The 17,080-nt window shown below is 39.5% G+C and overlaps 1 protein-coding gene across 5 annotated transcripts in view; it reads right to left on the bottom strand.

The window, feature by feature from the left end:
- Tfcp2 (transcription factor CP2) overlaps window positions 1-17,080 on the bottom strand; it is a 59,855-nt gene that overhangs the window by 3,408 nt on the left and 39,367 nt on the right. For 3 of the 5 annotated variants that reach the window (XM_048364333.1, XM_048364325.1, XM_048364322.1), the window contains 8 exons: window positions 16,458-16,610; window positions 14,419-14,529; window positions 13,586-13,674; window positions 9,744-9,792; window positions 9,094-9,187; window positions 8,234-8,324; window positions 2,882-3,024; window positions 2,094-2,236 (listed from right to left, as the gene is read on the bottom strand). In XM_048364333.1, coding sequence (XP_048220290.1) covers window positions 2,094-2,236; window positions 2,882-3,024; window positions 8,234-8,324; window positions 9,094-9,187; window positions 9,744-9,792; window positions 13,586-13,674; window positions 14,419-14,529; window positions 16,458-16,610 — 873 coding nt within the window. Of the gene's footprint in view, window positions 1-26; window positions 99-2,093; window positions 2,237-2,881; window positions 3,025-8,233; window positions 8,325-9,093; window positions 9,188-9,743; window positions 9,793-13,585; window positions 13,675-14,418; window positions 14,530-16,457; window positions 16,611-17,080 lie in introns of those variants that run through there. The other 2 variants (XM_048364347.1, XM_048364342.1) reach the window with 2 other exon arrangements.

The following is a 17,080-nucleotide window of genomic DNA, read 5'->3' as shown; positions in this document are numbered from 1 at the left end:
TAGAAACTCTTAACTCATAAAAAGCATAATCACGTACTTTTTTAAATGGATGATGTTAAATCATCCATTAAATCATTCTTGTAATTTTGATCCCAGTACTGGAAAAAAAAATCACTCTTTTATTTAAGTTACATAGAATAGTGATATAACAATCTTGTTTCTAAATGTCATACATGCCCAGAAAAGACAACTTTTCCCATAAATGAGCAATCTTTTACCACTACTGAAATTTAAAACAAACAATATAAAGTTAACTTACATATGGGCAAGAAGATACACATAGTTTCTAAAAATGAGTTTAGGACATATGAGCTAGAACGTGCCTACAGTCCTAACTATTCATAAGACTGAGGCAGGAAGATCCCTTAAGCCCACAAATTCAGGACCAGCCTGGGCAGCATAACAAGAACCTCTTAAAAACAAACAAAAATAGCCAGGTGCTGGTGGTTCACACCTGTAATCCTAGCTTCTCAGAAGGCTGAGATCTGAGGGTTGAAATTCAAAGCCAGGCCCAGTAGGAAAGTCCATGAGTCCAGTTAACCACCAGAAAACCAGAAGTGGAGCTGTGGCTCCAGTGCTAGAGTGCTAGCCTTGAGCTGAAGGGCTCAGGAACAGCACCCAGGCCCAGGGTTCAAGCCCCATTACTGACTAAATACATACATAAATAAATAAGAATTTAAAAAAGAACAAGTGTTGGTGGCTCACATCTTTAATCCTAGCTACTCAGGAGGCTAAGATCTGAGGATTGTGTTTCCAAGCCAGCTAGGCATGAAAATCCATGAGACTCTTATTTCTAATTAACCACTACAAAGCTAGAAGTGGAGCTATTAGTCAAGTGGTAGAACATCAGCTTTGCACAAAAAACTAAGGGATAGTGCTCAGGCTTTGAGTTCAAGCCCTAGTACTGGCACACACAAAAATGTCTGAAACTCTGATTTAGAAAATAGAGCTCTAGGGCTGGGAACATTGCTTAGTGGTAGAGTGCTTGCTTAGTACATATGAAGCCCTGGGTTTGATTCCTCAGTACCACATAAACAGAAAAGGCCAGAACAAGCCAGAAGTGGCACTGTGGTTTCAAGTGGTAGAGTGCTAGCCTTGAGCAAAAGAAGCTCAGGGACAGTGCCCAGGCCTAAGTTCAAGCCCCAGAACCGGAAAAAAAAAGAAAAAAAGAAAGAAAGAAAATAGATTTCTAGCTGGGTGTTGGTGGCTCATGTTTATGATCTTACCTATTTAGGAGGCTGAGATCTGAGAAATACAGTTTATTTATTTTTTTTCAGATTTGTTAAATGACATAGCTATATTTATTAGAGTCAAATCTATTTAAAATGGTTAGGACATTAATTTTTCTCCATTTTGATCATGCTTAAAGAGAAATAATGCTTAATAAAACTTTTTCCATGAGGTAGAGATAGCAATATCCACAGAGAATTGTTGGGTTAAGTAGGGGCTGTTTAATTATAGTTTTCATTTCCATAATTGCTGAAACCTTAATCTCGTATCATGTTCCAATGCACTTTTATGTTCAGTATTCAATGAAGTTAGAGGTTGTTTTCCAGAACTGGTTCTCTCCTAAAGGTCAAAACCGACGGCGCTGACTCCAAAGTTCTGTGGACTGCTCTTTGCTCTCAGTTATTTTTGGAGATTTTTTTTTTTTTTTTTAGTGATTTTTTTTTCCCCAGCGGAGCACTCTCGGACAGATTATCCTGACTCTTCCCACTAGATTGATGAGATCAGGCATCACTCGAAAATGGCCAAGAAATGCAGTTTAAAGTCAGCTCAGGAAGGAGTCTGTGAGACTTTTATCTCTAATTAACCACCAAAAAAGTCAGAAGCGGGGCTATAGCTCAAGTGGTAGAACACCAACCGTGAGCTTGCAGGCCCTGAGTTCAAGCCCTAATACTGGCATACATACATACACACATCTGTGCAGGCAAGTGCACACGCACACACAGACACACACACACACACACACACAGAAGAAGGAAAATACAGCTCTGTCCTAACAAAATTGATTTTGCTCTTGTTATATGTTCTAACAAATTCAATTATCATCTGGTAATCAACCGTAGTGGGAAAAAAAAACAAAACCCTACCTCATCGCTGATAAGCACATGGATTCCTGTTGGTCCCTGTTTGTAAATCTGGCTAATCTGCCGAGGAGAAATGCTGAAAAGCTGAGCAATTTTTTCTGTCAATTCAACAGCTGTCAGTTCTTCTAGATAGATGGCATGGTATACTGAAAGAGGGAGAGAGCAACAGCAGTCAGTACAAAAGTTCTCTGCATTCATAGGTAATCTGACCATTAGGAATGTTTACTTTTCTCTAAGACTCAGAAATCACACTGCCTGTATACAGATCATTGCTCTTTGGCCATAAGACCTAGGACAAGTTTAACATCCTTTAGCTTCATTTTCTTCATCTAAATGTTGACAAAAATAATAAAATTTATGACAAAAAGATTATTATAAAATTTAAAGTATGTAAAAAATATTGGAGCTGGGAACTGGTGGCTCATACCTGTAAAATAGCTACTCAGGAGGCTAAGATCTAAGGATTTCGGTTCAAAGCCAAATAGGGGCAGTAAAGTCCGTGAGACTCTTATCTCCAATTAATCGCCAGAAAACCCGAAGTGGCACTGTGGCTCAAAGAGGTAAAGCACCAGCCTTGAGCAGAAGAGCTCAGAGACAGCACCCAGGTTCAAGCCCCACAACCACCAACAAGAAAGTGTTGGGAATAGCAACTGGCATATATTAGGAACTCAATCCATACGAAAAATTACTATTATTCCTGGAAAATGCCAAATTGATTGATAAACTCCCATCATACATGCCCATAAGTCATACTGTCATCTTTCTGTCCTGGTCTGCCCAGAACCACCTACCGAAGAAAGTACCATTTGAGTCTCCATCCTCATGCTTATGCTGAGGCGGCTGTTGTTGCTGTTGTTGCTGCTGCTGCTGCTGCTGCTCTCGCAACTGCAATGATTCCTGGCAGACATATATCGTTAATCTTGGACGTACCATCCTACAGATGTAGAAGGAGGTAGAAAAGAACTGTTAGTTTTATAATTTTTTTTGGTAAGTACATTGTAAGGGAGACTGTATGTCAATATTACTAGGGCAGTGGTTGTTTACTGGCAGTTCATGGAACAAATACAATTCATTTATATGTTTTATTAGCTCCTCAGTGATTGTTTCTATTCTTGAACATGAATTGGTTCCAACAAGAGATCTACATGTCGAAACTTTGACTTTTCTTAAAAACTCAGTTCTGGCGATCTAGGATCCTCATTCTCACATGAAAACAATCATATTCCCCTTACTTGTTATGTGTGTTTTTTAGGGAAACCTTGGCATTCCTTCACAGTACCTATGTGGCTCCTGTAGTCATTTCAATTTGTGAGTTCCGGTGTAAAGGTTAAAAACAATCAAAATGCTGCCAGGTGCCAATAGCTCACGCCTGTAATCCTAACTGCTCAGGAGGCTGAGATCTCAGGATTGAAGCTTGAAGACAGTCCAGGCAGGAAAGTCCATGAAAACTTAGCTACAATTAACCACCAGAAAACTAGAAGTGCTGTGGCTCAAAGTGGAAGAATGCTAGCTTTGAGCAAAAGAGCTCAGAGACAATGCCCAGACCCTGAGTTCAAACCCCATGACCGACAAAAGAAAAAAAAAAATACACCTTCAAAATGTGTGACTCACTATTTTATAGATCAGGTTCAAAATACACCTTTTTTTTCTTTAAAAATGCTACTACACCAAACTGGAGGATCTTATTTCTTATATTACCATCTTAATAGCTGTCCTTTTCCTGTCCTCCTTCCTCCCTTCTTTTTTTTTTTTTTTGGCCAGTCCTGGGCCTTGGACTCAGGGCCCGAGCACGGTCCCTGGCTTCTTCCCGCTCAAGGCTAGCACTCTGCCACTTGAGCCACAGCGCCGCTTCTGGCCATTTTCTGTATATGTGGTGCTGGGGAATCGAACCTAGGGCCTCCTGTATCCGAGGCAGGCACTCTTGCCACTAGGCTATATCCCCAGCCCCCTTCCTCCCTTCTTAATCTGGTCTTTTTTTTTTTTTTTTTTTTGGTGCTGGTCCTGGGGCTTGAACTCGGGGTCTGGGTGCTATCACTGAAGATTTTTGCTCAAGGCTAGCACTACACTATTTGAGCCACAACTTTTGGCATTTTGGGGGTAGTTAATTGGGGAGAAGAGTCTCACAGACTTTCCTGCCTGGACTGGCTTCAAACCATGACCCTCAGTTCTCAGCCTCCAGAGTAGCTAAGATTACAGACATGATTTTTAGGTATATACTTGAAAAGGAAATATCTACTGAGTATGGTGGCTCAAGACTAATTCCAGTTCCAGCTACTTGGGAGGAGAATATCTTCATTTTAAGGCTAATAGGGCAAGTTCCTGAAACTCCATCTTGAAAAATGGCTAGGGACTATAGGTTGTACCTGTCATGCCAAGCTGTAGGGATGCTGGATGTAGAAATATGTCTGTCATCCCAGCAACTTGGAGAAATACAAATAAGAAGGCTTGAAGCTAAATGTAGATATATCAGAAGAAATAAGAATGGGTAATCAACACATGAGGAAATGCTCAACATTCCTGGCCATATAGGAAATATAAATCAAAGCAACATTGAGAATCCATCTCACCCCAGTATGAGTAGCCAGCATCAAGAATACAAACAATAACAAATGCTGACAGGGATTGGGGTGGGGAAGGAAGGAGCCCTATTATACTGTGTTGGTAGGAATGTAAACTAGCACAACTACTCTGGAAGGTGGTTTGGAGATTTCTTTTCTTTTCTTTTTTTTTTTTTTTTTTTTTGGCCAGTCGTGGGCCTTGGACTCAGGGCCTGAGCACTGTCCCTGGCTTCTTTTTGCTCAAGGCTAGCACTCTGCCACTTGAGCCACAGTGCCACTTCTGGCCATTTTCTGTATATGTGGTGCTGGGGAATTGAACCCAGTGCTTCATGTATACGAGGCAAACACTCTTGCCACTAGGCCATATCCTCAGCCCCTGGAGATTTCTTAAAAAAAAAAAACCAAAAACCTAAACAGAGAATTACCCTATGATCCAGGGCTGGGAATGTGGCTTAGTGGTAGAGTGCTTGCCTACTTAATCATGAAGCCCTGGGTTCGATTCTTCAGCACCACAAAAACAGAAAAAGCTGGAAGTGTGCTAGCCTTGAGCAAAAAGAAGCTCAGGGTCAGTGCCCAGGCCTTGAGTTCAAGCCCCAACCCTGGTTAAAAAAAAAAAATGGGGCTGGGAATATGGCCTAATGGCAAGAGTGCTTGCCTCATATAGATGAAGCCCTAGGTTCGATTCCCCAGCACCACATATATAGAAAATGGCCAGAAGTGGCGCTGTGGCTCAAGTGGCAGTGTGCTAGCCTTGAGCAAAAAGAAGCCAGGGACAGTGCTCAGGCCCTGAGTCCAAGGCCCAGGACTGGCAAAAAAAAAAAAAAAAAAAAAAAAAAAAGATCTAGTGATATCACTCTTGGTTATCTATCCAGCATATTACAAGTAGGGATATTGTAAAGACACTGTACATCCATGTGCATTGCTGCACTATTCACAATAGCTAAGTTATGCAAACAGCCTAGATGTCCTATAACAGATGAGTGACTCAAGAAAATGTGGTACATATACACACTGGAATTTTACTCATCCATTAAAAAAAAATAAGCTTGTGTCATTTGCAGGGAAATGGACAGGCCTAGAACAAATCATGTTACGTAAGCCAGGCTCAGACAGACAAACAACTCATGTTTTCTCTATGTGGAAGCTAGTTCTAAAATGCAACCAGTATGATAACATATATAGGGGTCAGTACATTTACAAACAAACTAAAAGATGCTATACTTAGGGGAGGAGTCCAAGGAATAACTCCTCTGAAGAACTACAGGAAGAAGAAATGTGTTAGGGAGGAGAGGATAATGAAGGGAGGGCACATGTATGGAGAGAGGAAAGATGTGAAATGTAATCATTATATTCATTGTACATTACATAAAAATTGAATTATGTAACTTGAGGTTAGGGATGGAAGAGAGAAAACAGAACGATGGAAGGGGTGACATTGACATTGATCAAGAAGCATTGTAGTCAGAACCTGACGTAGAATTGTACAACTATATAATAATAATAATGATAATAATAATAGGAGGAGGAGGGGGGAAGGAGAAAGGCGGCGGCTTGACATTAGGTCCATCTGGGCATAAAGTGAATCCTTATCTTGAATATTAGCAGTGCGAAAAGTAGTGATAGAGTGGTTGGTACAAGTAGTAGAGTGCCTGCAACCAGGAAGCCCTGAGATCAAATCTCAATACCACCAAAAGAATAAAAAGAAAGAACAACTTTTAAATGACAATTTCTTGTTTCTATTCCTATTGTATTGAAGTTATTTCTGCTGGGGATGAGACCCAGGGGTTGCTCATGGTAAGCAAGCACTCTACAACTAAGTTACAACCAGCCCTTGAAAGATTCTTTTATCTTTTCCCTAGTCATTAACCCTTGAATTTCATTTTTCTTTAAAATTTCCCATAGTTCTAGCTAACCCGACTCAATATCCCTTGTAAGGTAAACACAAATCCTCCACAATTTGTTCCATTATCTTTAATCACTGATTTGGTTCTGTTGCCACTAACTTGTTTTTTCCCTCAATATTACTGCTTATTTAAAATTATAAATCCTAGCCAGGCATGGTGGAATCCTTAGAAGGTTGAGAGAGGAGGATCAAGTACAAAGCCATGAGCATGGGCTACACAGAAAGAGTCTGTCTCAATAAACAAGCAAATAAGATTAAAATTGTAAATTGTGGGGTTGGTGGTTAGTTCAGTGGTTGTTTTATTCCTTATACCACAAAAAAATTAATTTTCAAAACTGGATTTCAAATGATCACAAGTATCATCTGAAAGTAGACATTTAAGTAATTCCTATGATTTAAGAATGAACTCTTTCTTCTCCAGTTAAAACTGACAAAGGATCTTTGTACCTATTGTTCCTTCTGCCCAGAATGTTTTTCCCTTGAATGGCTCCACAGATTCATCTTTCTCATATCTCAGCTTAAATATTAGACATCTCCCTCCTCAGAGAGCACTTCCTTGACCATATTTCGGGTACTCTACAGCTGGCAATCTTTTTGGGGGGGTTAGGTGGGGTAGGAGAGGCATGGTCTTGCTATGTAGCCCAAGCTGTGCTTGAGCTCAACTCTGTAGCCTAGATAATCCTTGAACTCTTAATATTCTTGCCTCAGCTTCAAAAGTACTGGGATTATAGGTATCCAACTTATTTTTGCTTGTCTGGTTTCTTTTAAAGCCCTTATCATTATCCAAAATACTTAAATTGTTTATATATAGCATTCTCCCAATTAGAAAGTAAATGCTGCCAGGGTGTAGTGGTTTCCTGTGTACTTGGGAGGTGCAGGTTGGGAGGATCATGGTTCAAGACCAGCTTGGGCAAAACAAGTTAGTAAGATTCCCCTACCATGTCACCCTGTCTGAAGACAAAAAAGTGTGGGACTCTACCTGAAAAATAACTAAAGCAAAAAACAAGGGCTGGAGACATGGCTCAGGTGGTAAAGTACCTTCCTAGCAATGTGAGGCCCTGAATTCAAACTCCAATACAATAGAAAAAAAGGCAAACTCTACATCTTGTCTGTTTTGCTTACCAGTTTATCTATAAACCCTACAAAAGTACTTGGCTCATGCTAAAGACAATGAGTACTTTTTTTTGACAATGACTATTTTCTAGATGAAAAAAACTACCTGGAAATGAAAACTGGGATTGCCTGGGAAATTCCTTAGATCAAATGAATGAAAGGATGCTCACTTGGGCAGCACATATACTAGAATTGGAACAAATGTACAAAAGGATATTTTTCATCTGTGTTTATTTGGTATATGGCTGGCATTTCCAAAAATGTTTTGAGCCACATGCTGGTGACTCACAACTATAAATCCTAGCTACTCAAGAGGCTGAGACCTGAGGACTGCAGTTCAAAGCCAGATTGGGCAAGAAAGTCTGTGAGACTCCTTTCTCTACTAAACCACCAAAAAGCTAGAAGTAGAGCTGTGGCTCAAGTGGTAGAGTGCTAGCCTTGAGCAAAAGAGGATCAAGGATAGTACCTAGGCCCTGAGTTCAAGTCCCAGGACTAGGAAACATACACAAGCCCCCCCCCCCCCCAACTCAGAGTCTAACCTCATTACTATGTTAACAGCAATTACATACCGGCCTTTTAATGCATTAAAAAGTCTGATTCCATCTGCAGGGCCACAGATTTGGATCACATCATCTCTAGTTAGTTTCAATAAATCTGCCCCTGGAATGAATACAGGAAAATAGGTGATAAAGGCAAAGATTCTCTTCATTAACAGCTATTAAAATGGGTCTTTTACAAGGATACCTCATCACCAGCAGGTTACAGCCGATCATATTTTGCATTATATATAGACCCCTGCCTGCTCTAAAGTCTCAATTCTCATCCACCTAACTACTCCACTTAACCTGATCAATTTGCTGAAGGAGGAAATTTTTCTTCCTTCTGAAATACCATCCATCCTATCATGTGACCAGGACTCCTCATCACACAGGATTTACCTGACATGTTCCACATGTTCCCTAACATCAGGAGGTCCCCTCAGCATCTCACTTGATATACACTTCCACTGCCACCTATCTACCAGGGTTTCTTTTTTATTTGACTTTTTTAATATGAGATGATGAATGATTTCTCTGATGACCAAGTATGCCTTATTCATTTGTGTATTCCTACCACTTCTGGGACACACAAAGTGCTAATTAAAAGTAGTTTGTATAAATAAAATACAATATATAGAGACATCAAAGGAAAAATTCAGATTACCTTAATGAAATACTGTGTGGAAATTACATTTGAAAAAGTGTTGCATGGAATAAGCATTTTAAAGTTCAAATGAGTTCAAATTAAGAGGTGCTTTTAAGTGTCTCACAATACAGTTAAAGCTGGTTTTAAAAAAGCCACAAGTATTTAATGAAATTCATTTTATCAGAAAAACACTTTGGGAGAAAGACAGGTGACTATAATCAAGAAACATTGTATACACTATCACCTGAAAAGTTGGTAAAAAGCCTTGTGAACGTAGAAAACCGGTTTCGATGCAACCACTGTTGAGCTTCCTGAGGTGTGGTGGTTGGCAAAAGATTCTGAAAGGGAGAAAGCATTTATTTTTAGTTGCTAAATAGATTCATCTGTTACCTTGTGAAGGTAACACTGCCAGCCAAACATACTTACACACCCACATTCAGAGAGGCGTAGTTTGTTTAGAAATTGTTTACACCACTTCAGTATCTTTCTCTAACCATGAGAGCTACCATGGAGTTTTACACTTATCTCCCCCACTAAACTATATGCTCTTTAAATTCAATGGTACCTGTAATACAGCTATAAAGAAAATAAGGTGGGAAGCTCAGTTAAGCCACATGTTTAAGACCAGCGTGGGGAACATAGTCACTTTCCATCTCAAAAAAAAAAATTTAATTTAAAAAATTTATACAAAGCCTGAAAAACAAGACAAACAGAAAGCAGAGGGGGAAAAAAACTTTTTAACTCAAGGGTCCTGACTTAGCATTTCATGTTAGATCCCTAGCATGACTTCTGGCTCAGAGTGAAAATTCAATAAACAAATGAGTGGAAAACATTCCCTAACAATTGGGCATTTATACAGAATCACAAATAAGTGACATTCAGCTTTAGACTTACATCTGTGACTGGAGGGGGCGGCTCTGGCTGATGGTTTGGTGAACCATTTCTAAAGAAACATTTAAAATGAAGGGATGAGTCCATGGCACATACTAGGGTTCATTATCTCATTCTTCACCTTCTAATTAAAGATTTAAATTAGAGATTTGAAAGAACCTGTGCTCTCTTAAAACATTCTTAACAACACAGTTTTTCAGCTTATGCTACCCTAAAAACCTTATAGGAAGATGTTACTTGCAACATTTTTTATTACTGAAAAACAAAAAACAAAAAAATTTCGACAAATTGAAACTTGTAACATAAATGCCATTCCATTATTACATTCATATGTCATAATGAATATTTGCAAGGGGCTAGGAATATAGCTCAGTAATATGGCACTTTCCTAGCATGACTGAAGTGCCCTAGGTTCAATCTCCAGCACTGTAAAAAAAATAAGAATATTTACCAGTAATTTATTAGAATGGAAAATACTGGAAGGCAGGCACTAGTGGCTCATGCCTGTGACTCTATTCAGGAGGCTGAGCTCTGAGGACTGAAGTTTAAAGCCTAACCCCACTAGCAGATGTCAGTGAGACTTCATTTATCTCCACTTAACCAGCCAAAGACCTGGACTAGAGGTGTGGCTCAAGTAGTACAAAACTGGTTATGCATGAAAAAGCCAAGCAAGAGTACAAGTCCTAAACAGGGTGCTGGTGCCTCAACCTGTAATCTTAGCTACTCAGTAGGCTAAGATCTAAGGATCATAGTTTGAAGCCAACTGGGGCAGGAAAGTCAGTGAGACTCTTATCTCCAAATAATGATCAGAGTAGAGATGTGATGTGGTTCAAAGTGGTAGAATACTAGCCTTGAGCAGAAAAACTCAGGGAAGGTATCCAGGCCAAGTTCAAGCTCCATGACTGATTTAAAAAAAAATGCTGGGTGCCAGTAGCTTATGCCTATAATCAGGAGTCTGAGATCTGAAGATGCTGTTCAAAGCCAGCCAGGGCAGGAAAGTCTGTGAGATTCTTTACAATTAACTGCCAGGAAACCAGAAGTAGTGCTGTGGCTCAAAGTGAATGACAAAACTCAAAGACAGGGGCTGGGGATATAGCCTAGTGGCAAGAGTGCCTGCCTCGGATACACGAGGCCCTAGGTTCGATTCCCCAGCACCACATATACAGAAAACGGCCAGAAGCGGCGCTGTGGCTCAAGTGGCAGAGTGCTAGCCTTGAGCAAAAAGAAGCCAGGGACAGTGCTCAGGCCCTGAGTCCAAGGCCCAGGACTGGCCAAAAAAAAACAAAACTCAAAGACAGCACCCAGGCCCTGAGTTCAAGCCCTACAACCAACAACAAAAAAAGAAAGTTTAAGTCCTGGTATGCTGGTAGGGGGGGGATACCAAAAAAAAAAATTAATAATAATGGTATATAGAAACAACTGATTTATTACTTCTACTTCTAATATATCCATTATTATATTAAATATGCACATATACAGGAAAATATTCTAAGATTTATGCAATGTAATATGATCACATACTTTTATCACAAGAAAAACTTCTGTGGGGTATGTGTGTGTGTGTGTAATAAGGACTGACACCAAAGCCTTGGGCCTTGTACATGTCAGGCAAGCGATCTTACCACTGAGCTACACCTGAAAAACACTTTTTTGTGTGTGCCAGACCTGGAGCTTTTTTGCTCAAGGTTAGTGTGCTCTTCCACTTGAGCTTGTCCAGATTTTGGTGATTAATTGGAGCTAAGTGTTTCACAGTCTTTCTTGCTTGATTTGGCTTCAAACCACAATCTCAGGGCTCAGCCACCTGAGTAGTTAGGATTATAGGTATGAGCCACTGGTGTATAGCAAACAATTATTTTAAAATTAGCTTCACAAATAAGTACTACTTAATTTGTGATGCAAAGACTATCTCTATACCTTTGGCTGATTTTTTTCTTTTTGATTTTTGATTATCTGTTTCCCTAATGCTTCCTTTATGGGAGAAAAGGTTGCACCTAATAGTGAATTATAAGAAAAAAAAAAGGGCTGGGAATATGACCTAGTGGCAAGAGTGCTTGCTTTATATACATGAAGCCCTGGGTTTGATTCCTCAGCACCACATATATAGAAAAAGCCAAAAGCGGTGCTGTGGCTCAAGTGGCAGAGTGCTAGCCTTTAGCAAAAAGAAGCCAGGGGCAGTGCTCAGGCCCTGAGTCCAAGCCCCTGGACTGGCAAAAAAAAAAAAAAGAAGGAAAAAAAATTAAAGCACAATTCTTAAACTCTGTGGACAATATTTTAAAATGCCTATAAATGGACTGTATCATCCTTGTGGTTGGTGAGAAAAAAATTCTTTTTCAAAAGTGATCTTTTTAAAACTGGTATAGTGGTACATGTCTATAGTCCCAGCTACCTAGAAGGCTGAGGCAGGAATTCAAGGCCAGTTCATCTCTCAATTAAAAAAACAAATAAAAAAACCCCAGCAAAACCCTGAAGCTTTATTTTAGCCTTAGCTGCAAAATTCAAGTTTGATATTCAAACTAACTCATTATCTCAGGGCCCTATAACATATTTCTTCTAAAATTACTTCTTTCTTTTGGTGATTGTTACATTTTGTATACTTAAGCTACTTTAAATATTTCAAGAAGTAGATCATAGAACCCAACTAAATCAAAAGACAAACATTATGATCCAACAGTATACTCATATTTTTGCTGACTTATTTTCAAGTTCCAACATGGCTATACAGAATACATGCTAAACACTAGGACTACACAACAACAATTTTTTGAAACTAGAGTTGATGTCAATACCAACTTTCAAATATCTCTGATAATAAAACAATAAAGCAAGATTAACTGCATCCCAGGGATACTTGAATTTTATTTTGGATATCATCTTAAAGATCTATAATAATTATTAAGAATATTTTTTTTTCCCTCAGGCTGGGAATGGAACCCAAGGCCTTGCATGTACTAGGCAAGTGTTCTACTACCAAGCAATACCCTCTACCCAGTACAGATTTTAGTGTCTATACAACTGTGCCTTTGATACCCAGTAACACTCCTTGCTGCAGGTATGAAGAGGCATTAAATAACACAAGGTGAGCAGTGAGAGGGCAAATCAAGAAACCCAGATAGGCTGGGTGCTAATGGCTCATGTCTGTAATTCTAACTACTCAGGAGACTGAGACCTAAGGATCACAGTTTGAAACCAGCACTAGCAGACAAATCAGTGAGATTCTTATCTCGAATTAACCAGCAAAAAGCCAGAAGTGGAGCTGTGGCCTGATTGGTAGAGCACCAGACCTGAGCAAAAAAGCTGAGCAAAAGCTCCAGTTTAATTCCCAGTTCTCTCTCTCTCTGTCTCTCTCTCTCTGTCTCTCTGTCTCTCTCTCACGGAAACCACCCAGATAATCAGTTGCTAAAAATTGACCATAAATGTTCTGGTATCTCTAATGATATTTCTGAGGATGAAGGAAGAAGAAGGAAGGAAAAAAAGGCTATGTTAGGGCTGACAATGTGGCTTAGCGGTAGAGTGCTTGCCTAGCATGCATGAAAGCCTGGGTTCAATTCCTCAGCACCACATAAACACGAAAAGCCAGAAGTGGTGCTGTGGCTCAAGAAGTAGAGTGCTAGCCTTGAGCAAAAAGAAGCCAGGGATCTGAGTTCCAAACTCTCAGGACTGGCCAAAAACAAAAAGGCTATATTAAAGTCTCTTTTGAAGATAATCCAAACCTTAGTAATACAAAAAAAAATTATCAAAGCCTGACCAAATGGATGTATTTGTTGATTTGGAAAGATGTTATTTGTAGAAATATAAAGAAACACATATGTAATACAGATACAAGCCAATTCGTTTCCAAGACTTACCCTTCCCCAAGGGAAAAACTGCTATGGGAACTGTTGAAGCCAGGTGATGGGGAGTTATTGACGTATGTGATCTCAGGCCATGGGGAACACTAAAAACAGAGGACAGCTTTGATAAAGAAAAGCACATTTCACTCTGATGTCTCATTTAAATACTGTTATTTTAATAGCACATCATTTTGTTGCGGGGGGGGTGGGAGGGCTAGTTCTAGGGCTTGAACTCAGGGCCGGAGCACTATCCCTGAGCTTCTTTTTGCTTAAAGCTAGCACTCTACCACTTGAACTATAATATCACTTCCGGCCTTTTCTGTTTATGTGGTACTAAGGAAGTGAACCTAGGGCTTCATGCATGTTAAGCAAGCAATCTGCCACTAAGCCACCTTCTCAATAGCATATCTTAATTAGTAAACCTTTATTCTTCTGAGGTTTCAATACACACACACATATTTCTCTTTTAAGAGTGAAGATTACGCAGGTGAATGTCAATTATAATAGTTTATCTGCCTAGCATGTCTAAAGCCCTGGTTTGATCATGAGGACCACAGGAAATGAAGGGGGGGGTGGGGATGAAAAAGTAGGCTGAGGGCTAGGAATATGGGCTAGTAGCAAGAGTGCTTGCCTCTTATACATGAAGCCCTGGGTTCCATTCCTCAGCACCACATATACAGAAAATGGCCAGAAGTGGCGCTGTGGCTCAAGTGGCAGAGTGCTAGCCTTGAGCAAAAAAGAAGCCAGGGACAGGGCTCAGGCCCTGAGTTCAAGACCAAGACTGGCAAAAAGAAAAAAAAAAAAAAAAAAAAAAAGGCTGAAATTTTTACCAAAAGAAATCTTTTTACCTCCGTGAGAATCGTCGTCTCATAGGAAGGTTGATATTTCTCCTTTTCATGAGGTGTTCGTTTCTCCATTTTTTCTCGGTCTGTTTTTTGCTTCCTGTCTGCACCTTTGGGCTGAAATAAGAAATATTTTGTTTTAAACCTAAGTACTCATCTTCTTAAATACTTACATATTCATACTTATATGTACAATGATGTAAAAACAAGAAACATCGCCCCATCTAAGTCTGAAAACAGAAAGCTTAAATGTTGCTTGGCATTAGAAAGGAATGACAGGCCAGGCGTGGTGGTATACACAGCTACAATCCCAGCAGCTCAGGAATACTGAAAGTTTAAGGCCAGGCAGTTTTAAGTTTGAGGCTACCCTGGGCATTTTGGTAAGACTCTCTTAAAAGTCTCAAAACAATTCGCATAATGTAAACCTACTTTGTTTCAAACATGCAAACATTTGTATAAAAGCACAGAAGGGGACCAAAAGCATACTAAGTTATGACAATGGCTATCTCTGGGGAGAAGTTGGGAAATGAGGGTAAAAGGGATTTTAGTGTCATGTTTCAAATTTCTCTCTCTTTTAATTTTTTGCCAATATAAGGGTTTCAAGGGTTTGTACTCACTCAGCTAGCACTCTACAACTTGAGTCACACCTCTACTTCTGGCTTTTTGCTGGTTAATTGTCTAATGAATTTTTCTGCCCATGCTGGTTTTGAGCCCCAATCCTTTGTATCTCAGCCTCCTCAGTAGCTAGGATTACAAGTATAAACCACCAGTACCCAGCTCCTGAATTCTTTTATATTATCAAATATCTTGGAATGAGAATTTATTTATCCAGGCAATAAAAATAAAGACCAAAATTCTGTCTTTAATCCCACCTACTCAGGAAGTAGAAGTTAGAAAGATCAGTTGGAGGTCAGTCCAAGCAAAAAGTTAGCAAGAAAAACATTAGTAAGGCCCTATCTTAACAAACAAGGTTATGGTGGTACGACCCTGGCTAGGCTAGGTTGGAGTCCCGGGTAGGAGGATCATAGTCCCAAGGCCAGCTCTAGGGAAAAAGCATAAGGTGTTATCTAAAATATAACAAGCAAAAAAGAGCTGGAGGTTTGGCTCCAGTGGTAGAGTACCTGCCTAGCAAATATAAGGCCCACAGTTCAACCTTCAGTACCACCAAAAATAAATAGGCCAAAATAAGATCACTATGATGCTGGGTGCTAGTGCCTCAATACCTGTAATCCTAGCTACTCAGGAGACTGAGATCTGAGGATTATGTTCAAAGCCAGCCCAGGCACAAAACTCTATGAGACCCTTTATCTCCAATGAACTATACTCAAAAAAAGACAGAAGTGGCACTGTGGCTCAAGTGGTAGAGTGCTTGGCCTTGAGCAAAAAGAAGCTCAGGGACAGTACACAGACTCAGGGTCAAGCCCTAGGATGGACCAAAAAAAAAAAGAAAAAAAGCTGGAACTATAGGTGAGGCTCAAGTAGCAGAGCACCAACTGTGGCTATCAATACAAGGCTCTGAGTGCAAACCCTAGTGCACACATTCACAAAGATGATCAATCATAAATTTTTTTTTTTTTTTTGCCAATCCTAGGGCTTGAATTCAGGGCCCAGGGACTATACCTGGCTTCTTTTTACTCAAGGCTAGCACTCTACCACTTGAGCCATAGTGCCACTTCTGGCTTTTTTTAATATATGTGGTGCTGAGGAATCGAACCCAGGGCTTCATGCATGTGAGGCAAGCACTCTACCTCTAGGCCATATTCCCAGCCCCTATAAATATAATTTTTAAAACAACAGCATAACTTTATAAGCTTTAGAAGATCTTATACTTTTAACAGGCTTCAATTAGAATGCATGATTTTGTTTGTAGTCTCTTTTTCCAAGTTCTTACTATCCTATGACCATCTCTGTATGTATCACTGGACCAATACCTTACTGGTTATTTCAGTGATTTTAGTCCAGTTAACTTTCTAACTTGGCGACTTACATTAAAATAGAATTACAAGGAAAAAGGACCCAGGGGCCAGCACATTGCCCAGGAATACCTTGAAGACCTTGATCTGACAGCTGGCTGAATGTAAGTGCTCAGTATATTCCCCATTTTCATTCTCCTTGAAGGTATCAATTTGTACTCGGAATGGCACTCCCTTTTCTCCACCATGTTTCCTCATAGTGAACTCAGTGCTTATACAATGTACCTGAAAAGAATACAACATAAAAACATCAGTACTGCTAGCAAGCCAAACCCATCAGTGATAAATTTTAAGCAACTACCAAGAGCAAAACTTTTTAATAGGCCATTTATGAACGAACACCTATAAAAAATGTTTTCTCTCTTTGATCTTGGAGAAACTATGGTCGAATGAAGAAAATGAGAAAAAAAATTAAAACCTTCATTTCCACTGAAAATTTTAAATTATCTACGAATTCAAACAAAATGTACAGATCTAATGCTATGTGTTGAACCTGTTGTAAGTAATATTATCTGCTTCAGAGACCATAGTATATACGAGAAAAGATTACTATTAGTAAAGTTTATTGTTTAAGATAAATTTTAGAAAGAGGAAATACAATCAAGTTTGAAAAAATAGTAAATATGAAAGCTCATAGAAATGATAGAGGATATGATTTGCTTGACTACTGTTTAACGTCTAAGACTGGTAAATCT

The sequence above is a fragment of the Perognathus longimembris genome, chromosome 1 (genome assembly GCF_023159225.1).
Source record: "Perognathus longimembris pacificus isolate PPM17 chromosome 1, ASM2315922v1, whole genome shotgun sequence".
Classification (NCBI taxonomy): Eukaryota; Metazoa; Chordata; class Mammalia; order Rodentia; family Heteromyidae; genus Perognathus; species Perognathus longimembris.
Note: the sequence above shows the minus strand (reverse complement) of the source record. Positions and strands in the feature narration are given on the sequence as shown.